Source organism: Myxine glutinosa, chromosome 3 (assembly GCF_964187855.1).
Source record: "Myxine glutinosa chromosome 3, kmMyxGlut1.1, whole genome shotgun sequence".
Lineage (NCBI taxonomy): Eukaryota > Metazoa > Chordata > Myxini > Myxiniformes > Myxinidae > Myxine > Myxine glutinosa.
Genome location: NC_136263.1, coordinates 126,504,607 through 126,522,150, shown reverse-complemented (window position 1 = coordinate 126,522,150; position 17,544 = coordinate 126,504,607). Strand labels below are relative to the sequence as shown.

Genomic DNA, 17,544 nt, shown 5'->3' with positions numbered 1-17,544 from the left:
ACCATGAGAATGACACTATAGTGTGAACAAAACTATAATGACACTCGTTAGAGAGCATACCTCCACCAAGCTGAACAGTTTAGGATTTGTATCCCACTGATAGGTCGAATCTGGATTCGGACCTGAACCAACATCTAATCGGCTTGTTCCTCTCTTACCAAACTCATCCACCAAGTTTTGTCACAAGTCATCACAACTTTATTAAATATCATGACACATGTCGTTTTTGTCCCTATCACTCAATTGTGAAGAATCACTTAGAAAATTTAAAAATTCTCGTATCCGGATCCAGATTCGGATCTTCACCAAAATCTAATCATTTTGTCCTTGTCACATACCCAACCTCTCCACCGAATTTCGTCCAAATCTGTCCACAACTTTTTGAGATATCCTGTTCACAGACAAACAACCAAATAGACAGACAAACAAACAGGAAAGACGTCGTGTAGAGCACGATACGAGCAACATCCACCTCCAAAAAAAAAAGTTGCCATGCATACATCAGATTGTACATTTCATCAATATTAAAATTGACGATCTTTGTACAATTCTTTGTATATTTGCACAGATATTTGCATATTTGTACAAATTGTACAATTTCACATCATGCCTGGCCAGGCCGGTTCGTGAAGGACTTGGGCCAAGCTTCCCCCGTCCGACCCCGCAAGGTGGGATAATAGTGGCGATTTAAGATCAACAGATCTTAATCAGAGCTCAGGTCAATCAGATGAAAATTGATTTTTCACATGAAAATTGATGACTTTAAAAGTTTGACCTTGAATTGACCTTTGACATTTTGACCTCAAAATACTTGCTTTCCCAATTCAGTGATACACCATGCAATTGATGTTTAACTTACAAGTTAATAAGATGAAAATTGATGATTTTAGAAATTTGGCCTTGAGTTCACCTTTGACCTCAAATAGTGGACTTCCAAATTCAGCGACCTAATATGCAAATCCTGTTCAACTTTAAAGTCAATCAGATGAAAAATGACGATTTTAGAAATTTGACCTTTGATGTCAAAATCAATAGGCTTTTCAGTTGTGACTACCTCTATAACTTAGTAATGTTTCATGACTTCTATCGGTTTAGAATTGTGACCTGTAGGTGATTGACAGACAAACAGACAGAATAACAAAGTTGACCAACCAAGATACTTGAAAAATCTTCGATTTTGCAAGTAATAAAACGACAGGGGTGAAAACATGACCTCAGCCCACCTTCAGTGGAGGTAATGACGTCATTTATTTGGAAATATGTCTAGAAAACAAATGGGATTTTCTCCCAGAGTGTGTTGGTATCATTTGTACGAATCACGTCAGTGCGTGGCTGACTTTATTCTTATTTTTGTACACATTGTCTAGGCTTGGGGTAGAGGTACAGGACATAACTGAATGGATCAGGACATAAGAGGACGTAAAAGGAACAGTAGAAAGACTGAAAGAGGGGGAGGGGGGGCACCAACATTAGAGTATAAGGCCAGGATAAAGAAAAGCTGAACACGCAAAGGGTGTTGGGAAGAACGGGGAGCAGAAGAAGATGCATGGAGAGAACAACATGGATAAAGAAGGAAACTACAAGGTTGGAAATCTGAATATTTGGATGGCGGAGGGATTGCAGTGGGGGAGGGGGGTTAAATAGGGTAGAAAATATCATGGTTTTTGTTTGGGAACAATCTGAGATGCTGGTGAACAACTGGCTTGAAGACCTGGAGGGGAGAATGAAATTGAAGAGAATGTGAAAGTTGGTTCCAAAAGTGGGGAAAAAGATGAATGAATGATTGGAGGTGACCAGTGCTCCTGGATTAAGGTAGTTTCAGCAGAAGGGGGTTGATGGTGGATTGTTTGTGCCCTGCAGAAATATGTGGGGGTCAAAGCACGGAGATGGCAGAAGGTGCAAGACAAGAAATAAGGCGGTGAAAGAGAGAGAGGCCACCATTCCATCTGTGATGGTGAAGTGATAGGTCCATAATCCTGAAGGTATCCTGAAGAAGCCCATAATCCTCAACAATCCTGAAGGCTTGGTTTCTATGTCATCAAGCTGAGCAAGATGTGAGGCACAGGAGCCAGCCTAGATGGGAGAGCAGTACTCAGATTGCTGCAGGTTTCTGTGCAGCTTTTTGTTTGGCAGCAAAACATCATCCAACCCCGTCTTGAACCGGAAGTACCGCTCCATCGATGGGTCGGCATATTGTAACCTGTCAGTGACTAAACTCATATCCTGCAGCACCTCAGCCAGGAACTTGATGGGCAGGTGGGGCCTCACCACCTCTTCCTCCTCTTCACTGTCTTCCTCCTGCTCTTCAGAAGCCTTGATGATGGCCTCCAACTCAGTCAGCTCCTCACCATGCGAAATGATCTTCCAATTCCTCAGCCTTCATGTCGTCAAATCCTCCCACTGCCACCTTCCGTGCCAACCCGGCAATTGTCCGCCTCTCTTATATGGTGTCGGGAAAAACCCCTGAAGCTTCGTACCTGTAGCCATAGATTGTGCCAGCAAGCGTTGATGGTAGAGGCTTTTATTTCGTCCAGCAAGTCTTTGATAGTGCTCATGCAGTGGGCTATGTTAAACTCCTTCCAACATTTTCCGACAGTCATGTCAGTCAGACTCTATGGCACTCCAGATGCGACAAAAGGTGTGGCAGGTATAATACTTTTTAAATGTTGATATCACTCCTTGGTCGAATTGTTGGACCGGGGAAGTGGTGTTCGGTGGCAGGAAAATGACCTTGACATTTGAATGGGCCACCTGCAGTGCCTCGAGATGGCCAGCAGCATTGTCCACCAGCAGGAGGACCTTGAAGGAGAGGTTCTTTTCTGCCAGTACCTCACCACTTGAGGGACGAAACAGTTGTATAACCAATCCATGAAGATGGCAGCTGCTATCCACGCCTTTTTGTTGGCCCTCCAAAATACCGGCAGAATGTGCTTGTTTTTTCCTTGAGAGCACGCAGGTTCAGAGCACGGATAGCATCATGAGTTGGACCATGCAGTCCACTTTGGCATTGGGGCAAAGAAGAAGAGATAGCTAGTCCATTGCTGCGTTAAATGCTGTCCCCTCCTATTTGAGATAAAAGTTCACGTTGGGATATTTTTTCAAAACAGGCCAGTCTCATTTGTGTTGAAGACCTGGTCATAATAAAATTTATTTCAGCATTTGTGTTGAAAACCTGGTCCAGTACATACCCTTCTTCTTGATTATTTGTGGGAATTGAGCAGGGAAATGTGAGGAGCCTGTGAGCTTTAAATTTTTGAGACCGCACCACTCCTTGAAATGGTAAAACCAACGTTCTCCAACGTTCTATCCCTTGCAATACCCCCATGGCCTTCAGACATTGCTCTAGCTCCGTGCATGCTGCTGCCTGTGAATAACACCGCATGTACTGGATTTGTAAACTAAACAGTACAAGCTTGGTTTTCCCTTGCCCCGGTTGTGGGAGGAGGATGTTGGAATCATTGTTGGTATAGCGATTGCGAAATCAGCATACACAACAACATGCATTTTAAAGGCCATTTTCCCTGCGAGAGCGGGGGTTAGCCTTGCGGTCCCCATGACAATCTTCTCCATTTTGCCCTATTTTGTGCATCTCTCCTTGTTAACCCCCTTGCCCGCATTTCTTCTTCCACCATCTTTAGCCAAGTCTTTCTCGGTCTTCCCCGTCTTCTACTTCCTTCTACATTAATTTCCATCACTCTTCTCAACCAGTCACTTTCATCCTTCCTCAACACATGACCAAACCATCTCAAGAAGATCTCGCGAGATCTTGGAGACGGTGGCAGGGGTTTTCGACGGTCCACACGGTCTCCACGTTTTTCAAAGTTAAGTCTGTTCACAATTGTATTTTGTCGAAACTGTATTTATCGTTCGGTGTGTGAACTTATAGTGTCCCCCTTGGAAGTTTCTCAGTGTTTATCTTTCATATATTAATCGTTTGTTTGCCGCGTCGCGAGCAAGGCCTTGCAGCCTCAGGCTTCCCCCGTCGAAGGTTGTTCCTTCCTTCGCTGTTTTGCTAGCTTTTTTGGTTTCCCCTTCTCCACCAAGCTTCACCAAACATCTACTATTTGTCTAACGTTGTAACCCCCACACCCCCCCCCCCCCAAAACAAACAAAAAAACAAACAAAAAAAACTTTTATTTCCCTTTCTCGTGTGCTTTTGCCTCTGCCCACGTGCGCTGTCTCGCCCCGCCCCCATTTTCCCCTTGCCTTCCACCTTTTGCCCTGTTCAAGTGACTCGTGGTCGTCGCTCTAGGCTTCCTCTCCCCATTGGTATTTTTGTGAATATAAGATTGTTCTTCACAGTTCTGTTTAAATATGTTTCAACTATCCCCTTCAGTGTTTTATTCAGTGGTTTATTACAACACGTTGTTTTTCTTCTGATTTAAAAGGCTCCTTTCAATTTCCTCTTCAACTCATTCCATTTCAAAAAAATATTCAATCTCTTATGATTCCAAATCACTCCATGCTCTAAATTCTCATTCATTCCATCCCTCCTCCATCGTTCTTAAACGAATCGCTAACTTGAAAATCACAACAAACCCAACTTGTTATATATGTTCATCTTTCATTGATCATCCACTTTCTAAACTCCCCCCTTGCCCCTCCCCTTCAAATCTCCCCCCCAACCATCCCTCCCAAATTCTCCCTCCTCCCACCTCCTTCTCAAAGCTGCCTCCTCCCCACTTCCTCTCCCTCCTATGTCATACCTCCACCTCCCCCAACCTTCTACTTTCCTCTGCCCCCCCCTCAAACAAACTCTCACTGTGCCTCATTCCATCACCATCAAACCTTTCGTCCTCCTCATCCTTCCCTTTCTTGTAACTCTTCTGTAATCTCTGACACACTATCAACTGCTCTTCCTACATCCCCCTCTCACCCTTCATCTGACCCTACCCCTCCCTCCCCTGTCCTGCACCCGATGCTCCCCCTCTCTCCTCACTAATGGTATGGACCTCAAACATCCGGGGCCTTCGCTCAAACCTGATGCCTAAGTCACACATTGGCGGATATTTTGGCGACTACTGGCGACTGCCGGCGATCACGATTTTTCGGCGACTACTTGCGATTTCGGGCGGTCAAATATGGTCAGGCGGCAGTATGGCGACTGCAGGCGGCCACATTGCGACTGCATTGCGACGACGCCCCGAGTGGGATGGCGACTGTTGAAGATCGACGACGACTGCATTGCGGATGCACGGCGGCAGCGTGGCGACAGTCTGGCGGCTAGATTACGACCGATGGCGGATCGCGGCGACTGCATTGGGGCCGGGTGGCGGTTTACTCCGACGTCCGCAAGACTGCAATAAGACCGCCGACAATTGGAGACGATTCACACAACTTTTTAAATCTTTATTTCTCTATTTTACATTTCACTTTATTCATTTCAATGATGTATGACATGAAGCATAAAGATGTTTGATGTCCAATAAGAAAGTTAATAAAGATGTATTATTGTAATGTAATAATCAAACTTTTCTGCAGGGAGAGAGAATGGAAATAAAGTCCAACAAATTATTTCCACTGGTCCCAAGTCCCATAAATAAAGTTTCCAAAGGACCAAAGTCCCAAAAATAAAGTTCCCAAAAGTCCCAAGTCCAAACAATAAAGCCATATCCTTGTCGGCACCACAGGACCTCACTCCACGGAAAGCCTCACACCATCCTGTCTTGCCATGGAATCGTGGTATGTCGTAATGCAGTTGCCAGGCAGTCGTATCTCTGTCGCCAATGGCCGTAACTCGGCCGCCACTAGTCCTACTGCTGTCGTCGTCAGTCTCCCATAGCCGCAGGGGAGACGTGGCAGTTCTTCTGTAGTCGATATGCAGCCGCAACAGTGTCGGCCCGTAGTCGGGAAGATGCCGCAGGAAGGCCGTATGGCATTCGCATCTCTGCCGTGCAAGCTGGTGGGGCGATTGCGGAAGACTATGAGCGACTGGGTTGCGGCCGCTTTACGCTCTTATTACGGATACCGACGACAGCATGGCGGTTCCATCACGACAGCATGGCGGATTTTTTTCGAGTGCGACTGAGCGCACCGTTTTTAAACATTTAAAAAAATATTTGGCCCCTTTGCGGCTCTTGCCGACTGCAGCCGACATGGGGAGGATAACCACGACTACAGGCGACCGTCCATTACGGTTTCATTACGATTGTCGGCGGGTGGTGGCGATTTTTCCAGTCGCCAGTAGTCGCCGACAAATCCGCCTATGTGTGACTTAGGCATGATTGATCTCTCCATTCAGGTTGCTTCTGAAAATCCAGACTTGATCTGCTTAACAGAAACTTTCCTCCTTCAAGATGTCTCTGATTCCTTAATATCTCTTCCTGGTTACTCCCTCCTCCGGTACGATAGACCTGAGCCTCGTCCTGGTGGTGGGGTGGCTATCTTTATCAAAAACTCTCTTCCTCACTCTCCCTGCACTGCCCTCTCTCCACCCCACCCACAGGAGTACCTCTGGCAAAGGCTTCCTCTCCGCTCCCACCTTTTGTTAATATGTGTTCTGTACCGTCCTCGAAACAGTGATGACTCCATTTACATTTCTCTGTCGGACAACATGGACCAACTTCTATCAACTCATCCAAACTCTCTCTTCCTCATATGTGGCGACTTCAACTGTCATCATGCCAGCTGGCTGGGTGTGCGTTCATCTCTCACCAGCCATGGCACCTCAGCAAAGGACTTCTGCGACTCATTGGGACTGACACAATCTGTCAATTTCCCGACCCGGATCTCAGTCAATGGAGTATCTTCTCTTCTGGACTTGGTTATGACTAACTTCCCTGCTAATGTCTGCTGCTCTTCTTCTGCTCCAATCGGTTCTTCTGATCATGTGCTTGTTAAAGTGGACATCTCTCTGGCCATTCTCAGAGAGCCTCCTCAGCGTCGACGAGTCTGGCATTTCACTCAGGCCGACTGGCACGGTCTGCAAGCAGCCATCAATCAACTGGACTGGTCTCCCATCTCTAATGCCTCTGACATCAATTCTTCCTGGGAATTCTTCCAAAGCAAACTGCTCTCTCTCTTGCACAGATTTATTCCATCTCATCTTCAGTTGCCTTACCCTTCCTCCCATCCATGGTACACTGAATCTTGTGGTGAGGCAGTTGCCTTGAAACAACTTGCCTTTGCATCTTGGAAGGCAAATCCAACTGAAGGCAATCTCAGTTCCTTCCACCAAGCTCGAAACAAGTGTGTTTCTACCCTCAGGAGTGCCAGGAAGCACTATCTCTCCACACTCAAGATTGAACTCTCAAACCTGTCTCCTTCCTCCAAATCCTGGTGGTGTCTGGTCAAATCCGTTTCTGGTGTTTGTTCCCCCTCCATCCCCTCCCTTACCTCAACTGGCTACACAGTTGACACCAAACGTGACAAAGCCGAATGCCTCAACTCTGTGTTTGCCTCAAAATCTTGTGTCCCAAACCCATCTCTCTCTGTTCCCACCTTTCCCAGTCGAACCCAACTGCTCCTGGACTCTGTGTCCTTCTCTCCTGACAAGGTGGAGAAGTTTTTATCAAACCTCGACTCTGATTCTGCAACTGGACCAGATGGCATCAGCCCTCGGGTCCTAAAATCCTGCTCTGCCGCTCTATCTCACCCTCTCTCTGTTCTTTTCACCCTCTCTTTTGCTCAAGATCATCTGCCAGCATCTTGGAAATCAGCAAACATTACCGCTTTACATAAAAAAGGTGCAAAAACAGATCCTTGCAACTACAGACCAATCAGCCTGCTCCCAATTATCAGCAAAGTCATGGAATCCATCATTGCCTCAGATATCAAATCCTTCCTCTTCTCCAATGGCTTGATCTCTGATCATCAATTTGGATTCAGACCAGGTCATTCTACTCTAGACATGTTGCTTCTGCTGTCTCAACAATGGATGGAGGTCCTCAATGCCAAACAGGAAATCAGAGCTGTCTCACTTGACATATCACGTGCCTTCGATACGGTCTGGCACCCAGCTCTGCTCACCAAACTCACCTCCTATGGTATTCAGGGAAATCTCCACTCATTGCTTGCGGATTTCCTCTCTGGTCGTAGGCAACATGCGGCCCCGAATGGATTTCTCTCATCTTCCCTTCCTGTTCTGGCTGTAGTTCCCCAAGGTAGTGTTCTGGGCCCTGTGCTATTTCTGGTCTTCATCAATGATCTCTCGGACTCTCTGGAAAATCCTCTCTATCTCTTTGCTGATGACTCCACTATCTGCCGCTCCATTCCTCATCCCTCAGATCGGCAGTCTGCAGCCTCCTAACTCTCTGCAGACCTGGACAAAATCACAGACTGGTCAAACAAGTGGAACATGTCTTTCAATCCTGACAAATCTCACACTCTTACAATGTCTCTCCGAAAGGACCGACTGGACAACCCTCCCATCTACTTTCTCAACAATCCTCTCCAAGAAGTTCTGTCGCTCAAGCTTTTGGGTCTCACTATCTGCCATGATCTTTCTTGGGAAAACCACATTTCCAAGCTGGCCTCCAAAGCCAGTCGCCGACTGGGCATCCTCCGTCGTGCGAAGTCCTTTCTTGGCACACCTGAGCTCCTCACCACATACAAGGCTTTCATCCGCAGCTCAATGGAATACTGTTCCCCCCTCTGGGCTGGTGCTCCTGCCTCACACCTTGCTCGGCTTCACGCTGTTGAGGCCAAAGCTTTCAGAATAATTGGAATCTCCTGCGATGTAGTCAACTCCGAGGGCCTTTCACTCACTCACCGCAGGCAGGTTGGTGGTCTTTCTGTCTTCTACCGACTCCTCGCCGGCCTTGCTCCCCCAGCTCTCTCTGTGCTCTGTCCCCCCAATATTCCTTCAGGTCGCACAAGATCTGCCTGCAACCCTCTTATGGTTAAACTGCCAAAATCTAGGCTCTCTGCTCACCTTCACTCTTTAATTCCCCTTTTCTCCCGCCTCTGGAACAAACTTCCCCACTCCCTTCAATCCCACACCTCCCTCCAGGTCTTTAAAACAGCTGTTCACCACCATCTATTATCTTCCCCCATCGAAAACCTTGATCTTTTCTACCCCCGGTAATTCACCCCAGAGTCCTTGCAGTATTCATATGTTTTATTCCTCTCCCACCTCCCCCCAAGTCCTCCCGATGTCCCTGCTCTCAAATGTTGTGTTTGTGTCCTTCCCCCTCTCTCCCCATCTTGTCTGCCGCTCCCCTTGTTTTTTGTGTTTTGTGTGTCGGTTTGTCTTTTTGTGTGATTAATGTTAGCTCTTTCACGAGCCTCGATCTTGTATACAAAAAAAAAAAAAAAAAAAAAAAAAAACCTGGTCCTCTTCACAGCATCAATCACAGGCTCTATTCCCATCATCTTTCGCAATTCATCATTTGTCTTCCTCTCTCTCAACGATACTCTGCACATCCGTCGAACCATTCGCATTTCCACCCTTTCCAACCTTCGTTGCTGCTCTACGTTCATTACCCATGTCTCGCTCCCATAAATCATAACACTTCTCACACATGCAGCATACACCTTTCCCTTCAGCTTCAACGACACTCCCCTCATCATCAGCACGCCACTCAATTCCCGAAACTTCTTCCATGCACATCTCACTCGAGCAACCGTTGCCGAGTCTGATCCACCTTCTCCATTCAGCATGTCTCCGAGGTAGCAAAATGTTTTCACACCTTCCAGCTTCATGCTGTCTCCAAGATCCAACTCAACATTTCCTCCATCTGCAGCTCCCTCTGTGCACACCTTACATTTGAATGTAGCTGCCACACTGGTTAATGACCCTCTCAGACCACTACATTTTTGATGAACCCACTCAGCGCACATTGTACACTGAATGGAGTTCACTCCGACACCCTTCCTACACACAGCACAGGGCCACTTCCCAGTTCTTTCCACCTCACCACATGCTTTACCACTTGCCATCACCTTCGTCTTTCCGATATTCACCTTCAGACCTTTTGTCTCCATACATTCCTTCCACGTGTTCATCTTTTCCTTCAGTCCATCCATACTTTCCGCAATCAACACCAGATCATCTGCATACAACAACTCCCACGGTAAACCCTTCTTTACGTTCTGAGCCAGCACCTCCATCACAGCTACAAATAGTAGTGGACTTAGTACCGACCCCTGATGCACTCCCACCTTCACTTCAAACTCACCACTGTTCCCGTCCTTCGTCCTTACAGCTGTGCGCGCTCTTTTGTACATTTCCATCATTACTCTGATCAACCATTCCTCCACTCCTAACTTCCTCAATGCCCATGTCAATACTTTGCGTGGAACCCGATCGAATGCTTTCTCCAGATCAAACAAACCCAAGAAACAACTTCTTCCTCTTCTCCATGTACTTCTCCTGCAACTGCCTCACAATGAAAAGCGCGTCTGTCGTTCCTCTTCCTGGCATGAATCCAAACTGCATTTCGTCGATCTTCACTTTCTTCCTTATCCTCCTCTCCAACACCCTTTCCAATACCTTCATTCCATGCTCCAATAACTTTATCGCTCGGTACGAGCCACACTCCAGAGGGTCACCTTTCCCCTTGTATAGAGGGACGAGGGTACTCAGTTCCCAATCCACAGGAATGCGGCCTTCTTTCACCACCAGATTACAGATCTCTGTCATTCTCTTCACACCCCAACTTCCTGCTGCCTTCAACATATCTCCCACAACTCCCGTCGGCCCTCCCGCTTTTCTACCCTTCATTGCTTTTATCGCTTCCTCAACTTCCTTCTCAGTTATCCTCTCTGCCGGTCCCAAAACTGGGTCACTCTCTATGTTGCCATCCCATTCATTCTCTGTATTCAACAGCATTTCCATATATCTTTTCCATCTTCCTTTTCCATTTTCCATCTGCGAAATCAGCATCTCCTGTGCAATTTGCTTTGCCCGGATTAACTTTTTCACTATGTAAACCCGGGTGACCTACTCACAGAACTTCCTGTCTGGACGTACAGCCGGAAGGAGCTGTGCGCTCATTTTATTCAATCATCTCTGTAGTAGTGTCATATCAACAGTGGGAAGTGGCCATGTCGGTGTAGTGTCCGACAGCACTTTACTGCATCTGAAACAAATTTATTTCGATAAAAAATTTTGGGGGGGTGGGGGGTGGGTGGCATTAGAGTTTGGTGAAAACCAAAAGGGGGAGGGTGTCAAATGAAAATGTTTGGGAACCACTGATTTAAAGGAATGTTCCTCTGGGCATTGTCCTCTAACCACACATTTAATGCCTTCTCCCTGACCTAGATGTAGATGTCCCTGACCTGGGTCACCACATTGGTGCTGGGTACTGCACTCTATGTGACACTTGTGCGAATGGACTCCTCGTTCTTCTTTATGTAGCACACAGTTGACTCGTTGATGCCATAATGTCTGCTCACAGAGGCCGCACTCTCACCTCTTGATAGAGTCGGTCAAGCAGCTCCACTTTCTGTCTCAGGCCCATGACTTATTTCTGTCTCTTTGGAGCGGACACATCTCCTACACTACTTGTATGCTTAGAAACCATGACGATATGCGCAAAAGTTCACGCGGGCTCACGCGGGAGTTATTTCAAAGAAGTGTAAGAGTGCCAATATTTTTGGCCACGACTGTACATATACATATATAATTTATACATATAGGTATTGGACCAAAAAATGGAAACACCAATGAAAAGTCACTGAATAGGGTGTTGGCCACCATTTGCGGCCAGTACGGCCTGTATGTGCCACGACGTAGAGTCCTGAACTCCTGTCCACCTGCAAGGCCTTCATCAATAACTTGATTGAGTAGTGCTCTCCCCTCTGGGCTGCGTGTCTGCCTCTTTTTGGTTTTGATTTTGGGGTCAAGAAGTCAAAGTCTGTATTCAGTCTATAACTTCAGAATGCCTACAGGGATCTAATTCAAACTTGGTACAGATATGTATAATGATGTAAAGATTAACTGATTCGATTTTGGGGTCACGAGGTCAAAGGCCAACTGCCATGTTAGGTAAAAATCCTGTTACTGCGATTTTTGGGGGATTTTTGGGGGATTATATTGGGGTCAATTGTGAAAATCGTTCACAAAACCAATGTTTTTGGCCTGCCAAACATTTGTATTTCAGCCAATCCAGCCAACACTTGGCATAAAGAGTGTACCTTACCATGACTCTTTCAGAGTGAATCAGGAAAATATTGGTCTGGTGTCTTAATTTCTTAATGTGGTAAAGATTTATGTGCTCACCTATCATCGGTGATGATGCACCCTCCGGTGTCATAGATCCCATTTTGCAAACTAGGCTGACCTATTTATGCACTGGTGTGACCATTGATCACATTTCACCAATTAGTCAACCTTTATGACATGTCCACATGTTTTATATGACCACTTAGCAATAATATTTGCGTTTACCAACATTTTATAATACACTATTTGTTTTTATGCTTTTTTCAGTTCTGATTTATTAAGTTTTAATAAGTGCAATTTCTAGTTTACATGGGTCAAACGCTAAAATCTGTCAAAAAATAGGACTGAGAATTAGGGCTGCTTGACACCGATTTTGCAACCTAATTTTACCTCTGCCACCAAAGGTGAATGGAGGTTATGTTTTCACCCCTGTCTGTCTGTCTGAAAGCAGGATATCTCAAGACGTTATGGATAGATTTGGACGAAACTTGGTGGACAGGTTGGCTGTTTTACAAGGAAGAAGATGGGGTACAACTGCATATCTGGCCTATCAGTGGGCTACAAAATGTAATCTGTTGATTCCAGCAAAGGTATGCGCTCCTGAGTGACAAAGGTATGCGCTCCTGAATGTCTCCTGAGTGACATTCTAGTTTTAACATATTTGTTGATGAGGAGTGCAAATTATGGGAGACATTTAATGCATTCACTTGCGAATGCCTGCAATTCTAGTTTCACTATTTTTGACACTAAGTTGGGAATGTGATTTCCCACATTCTCGAATCCAATGCATAAAGCACTCAAGCTGAGCTGTGAACTTGTGATGGAGTAAAACAGCCCTTTTCGTTTCAGTAGGAGTCAGGTTACCCATCCTCTTTAGGTTGTGGGACAAACTAACAGATGCAACTTCTCTGGTGGGTGTCATTCTTGATTAGACAAAATTGATTGGCCAAAAACTATAAGGCGTCACCACTGCCAAATTTAGATATTAGCAACAGAGTAATTAACAAGAAAGGGGTTGTGCAGAGCATGATACTTGCAAATCCATCCTCCTCCCCCCCTGCCCCCCCCCCCCCCCCCAAAAAGTTGCCATCGATACTTCAACTTGGCCATTTAATTAGGATTAAAATTAACGATCTTAATCAATGCTCAGGTGAATCGTAGATAATAGGTTGTAGACAGAACCGCCCAGGGCAGTACTACCATCCTAACTTAGGAGCATTAAAGTGGTGCCCAGAACCATCTTACACTCTCCGTGCCATGATTGCTGGTCTTACTTTCTGTCTCACTCAAACTATATCTACCGGCCTAGCTTCAATCTCTCTTTCTCTCAAACAAACATCATATACTTTTCATCACACACTTTTCTTCTCTTTTTTTTTAAGGCCTGGCTACAATGAGGACTATATAGTCCGTTCCTGGAGCCTCCAACATAAAAATATATATATCGGATGAAAATTGATTTTTCAGATGAAAATTTATAATTTTAGGAGTGTGACGTTGAATTGATCTTTGACATTTTGACCTCAAAATACTTGCTTTCCCAATTTAGTGATGCACGAGGCAATTGCTGTTTAATTTCCATGTTACAAGGGTAAACATTGGACGATTTTTCAGATGAAAATTGATCATTTCAGAAGTTCAACCTTGAGTTGACCATTGACCCCTTGACCTAAAAAAAACAAATAGGATTCTGTGGGACCACCAATTCTACAATTTGGTGAAGTTTCGTGAAGTTCGGTTTAAAATTGTGACCTGTAGGCAAGTATAAGTGAGCGGACAGACAAACACACAATCACACACACAAACACACCAACACACACACAAACCGGAGTGATTAATATACTTTTTGGTCAAAGTCATTAACAAACCCGATTAACATACTTTGTCAGAAAATAATTTTTTGCCAAGTAATACACAGATAGGCAGAATAACGAAGTCAACTTACCAATATACTTGAAAAATATTCTATTTTGCAAGTAATAAATCCATCTTAGGTTTTGCTTACTGATTTAGCATTACATATTAGAAGCAGCATTGAGATAGTTCACTCAACAAGGAATAATCAAATATATCATCACTGCATGGGTTCACAAGTGGGTTCATTGAACATTTTAATCAGGAAAAACAGCCATGCAGCCACGTCAACGAGGTATTCTTACCAAAGAAAATTTGCCATCACCGTACCACTTGACCCATCGCGTGCCCTCTGTGAAATACCAGTAAAACTGCTCAGCTTCTTCCCAGCTAACAATGCGGCCCGGCCACCATGAGAACCCACGGATCTTTCCCCAGATGAGTTCTCCAGTTTTGAAGCCATAGCCATCCTGCCAATGATAATAAATCACATGTTGAAACCATCACAGCAGGGCCTTAAAACAATATAGTCACAATTAGTCAACTGAAGTCACTTTGGATCTAGAATATTCAGTAACTATGCATAATGTTGAGAGCAAATAATATGCACAAATTATGTGGATTGGAATCAATAAATAAAATAGTCAGGATCACAAAGAGGGACCAAAAGGTATTGTGGAATGTTTGTATTGGAGGCCGTTGCCTTTGTAATAAATACCAGATAGAACAGAAAGAGAGGATGCAGAGGTATCAAGCTTCACTTTGAGCTGTCCAGTCTGAGTTTGATTAATCGGTGCAACAATAAATTGTTGGATTGGACTTTTGCAGGTAATGTGTATCGTCCATCGGATGGACGTTAAGCTAGGTCATATCTATGAAATAAGGACAAAAAATGAAAATGTGTAAAACAACAACACAAGTGGGCTGGTGGGATTGCTTGCAGGTACACCCACTCATCTCTAAGCTGTCTAGCATGGGTTAGAATCTCTACCCAGCTATAAACTGACATCCAGGTGTTTCACAGGCAAGGTGATGTGTCCCTTGGATGGACGTTAAATGGGTGTTCCATCTGCTGGAATTAGTTTGTGTACGTTACAGATCCTAAGGTGTCCTTCGCAAAGAGTAGGCGAGCTATCGGTTTTCGATGTATCCTCTTGGGAAAATCCAGACACGTATGTATGTACGTACTAAGTACTAAGTACTAAGTCCACTACTATTTGTAGCTGTGATGGAGGTGCTGGCTCAGACCGTAAAGGAGGGTTTACCGTGGGAGTTGTTGTATGCAGATGATCTGGTGTTGATTGCGGAAAGTATGGATGGACTGAAGGAAAAGATGAACAAGTGGAAGGAATGTATGGAGACAAAAGGTCTGAAGGTGAATATCGGAAAGACAAAGGTGATGGCAAGTGGTAAAGCATGTGGTGAGGTGGAAAGAACTGGGAAGTGGCCGTGTGCTGTGTGTAGGAAGGGTGTCGGAGTGAACTCCATTCAATGTACAATGTGTGCTGAGTGGGTTCATCAAAAATGTAGTGGTCTGAGAGGGTCATTAACCAGTGTGGCAGCTACATTCAAATGTAAGGTGTGCACAGAGGGAGCTGCAGATGGAGGAAATGTTGAGTTGGATCTTGGAGACGGCGTGAAGCTGGAAGGTGTGAAAACATTTTGCTACCTCGGAGACATGCTGAATGGAGAAGGTGGATCAGACTCGGCAACGGTTGCTCGAGTGAGATGTGCATGGAAGAAGTTTCGGGAACTGAGTGGCGTGCTGATGAGGAGGAGAGTGTCGCTGAAGCTGAAGGGAAAGGTGTATGCTGCATGTGTGAGAAGTGTTATGATTTATGGGAGCGAGACATGGGTAATGAACGTAGAGCAGCAACGAAGGCTGGAAAGGGTGGAAATGCGAATGGTTTGATGGATGTGCGGAGTATCGTTGAGAGAGAGGAAGACAAATGATGAATTGCGAAAGATGATGGGAATATTGCCTGTGATTGATGCTGTGAAGAGGAACAGGTTGAGATGGTTTGGTCATGTATTGAGGAAGGATGAAAGTGACTGGTTGAGAAGAGTGATGGAAGTTAATGTAGAAGGAAGTAGAGGACGGGGAAGACCGAGAAAGACTTGGCTAAAGATGGTGGAAGAAGAAATGCGGGCAAGGGGGTTAACAAGGAGAGATGCAGAAAATAGGGCAAAATGGAGAAGATTGTCATGGGGACCGCAAGGCTAACCCCCGCTCTAGCAGGGAACATGGCCTTAAAATGCATGTTGTTGTTGTTGTTGTATGTATGTACGTAAATGACCGATTGCTTATCCACGCTTTACGCTTCGCATGTGCGGGGTAATAATCACTCATAGAGCGACACTTGCAAAACAGAATAAAGTAGAATGACACTTGGGAGGGAGCATACCTCCGCCAGGCTGAACCGTTTATTTTAATCACACTGATAGGCTAGATCTGAACTAAAATCGAATCTGCTTGTTCTCGTCACCTAACCAACTCAAATCCACCTTGTTTTGTCATAACTCGTCCACAACTTTTTGAGATATCATGATATATGTAGTTTTTGGCACCATCTCTCAATTTTATAAATGAGGCAGACCTATGTTGACATTTTGACCTTACACATAAGTGGTAGTTGAATTCATTGACCAAATTTGCATGCAAATCCTCTTCAAATTTCAAGTCAATCGGATAAAAATTGACAATTTTTGAAACTTGGCCTATGCTGACTTTTTGGTCAATGTTGACATCAAAAATAATAAGTGGTTGAATTAAGTGAGCTGATCTGAAAATCCTGTTAAAATTTCAAGTCAATCGGATGAAAATTTACAATTTTATAAACTTCGCCTATGTTGACCTTTTGACCTATGTTGACCTTTTGGCCTATGTTGACCTTCAAAATAATTGGTGGTTGAATTCAGTTAACCTGATGTGCAAATCCTCTTCAAACCAATTAGGATGAAAATCGAGGATTTTAGAAATGTGGCCAATGTTGACCTTTTGGCCTCTGTTGACCTCAAAAGGGTGGCCGCTATATCAAATGGTCATGTAACATGTGGTAAAGTTTCAATTTCCAACTCTGAACGGTTTTCGATGTATGCTCTTAACAAAATGTAGACACGTACGCACGACTGATCGCTTAGCCCCACTTTTCGCTTCACGAGCGCCGGGTAATAATTCACGGTTGAACATCGGTAACGGTGATGGTTGGTGTAAGTGTAGATTAATCAACAATTCAAGGTGGTGTGTCGGTATAGATGATGTCAAAGTGTATATCTTGTAAATAATTTCAAGTGTTTGTGCATTTGTTACTTGCAAAAATCTAAGATATTTCAAGTTTATTGGTTGGTATTGTGCGTTATTACCTCCGCCACCAAAGGTGGATGGAGGTTATATTTTCACCCCTGTCTGTCTGTTTGTCTGTGAACAAGATATCTCAAAAGGTTGTGGACGGATTCAAACAAAATTCGGCAGAGAGGTAGTGTATGTGACAAAGAAGATTTGATTTGATTTTGGTGAATATCTGATTAATTCCATGAAAATCGTCACCCACGTGTGATGCCATCACATTACCTGGTCTGCCTCA

The 17,544-nt window shown here is 44.7% G+C and overlaps 1 protein-coding gene across 18 annotated transcripts in view; it reads right to left on the bottom strand.

The window, feature by feature from the left end:
* LOC137423219 (DNA (cytosine-5)-methyltransferase 3A) overlaps nucleotides 1–17,544 on the bottom strand; it is a 549,884-nt gene that overhangs the window by 252,487 nt on the left and 279,853 nt on the right. For all 18 annotated transcript variants that reach the window (XR_010983654.2, XR_010983655.2, XM_068110127.2 and 15 more), the window contains exon 7: nucleotides 14,266–14,430. Coding sequence is in view for 16 of the 18 variants with exons in the window: in XM_068110127.2 (XP_067966228.1) it covers nucleotides 14,266–14,430 (165 nt within the window). In the remaining 2 variants the exon portion in view is untranslated. The remainder of the gene's footprint in view (nucleotides 1–14,265; nucleotides 14,431–17,544) is intronic.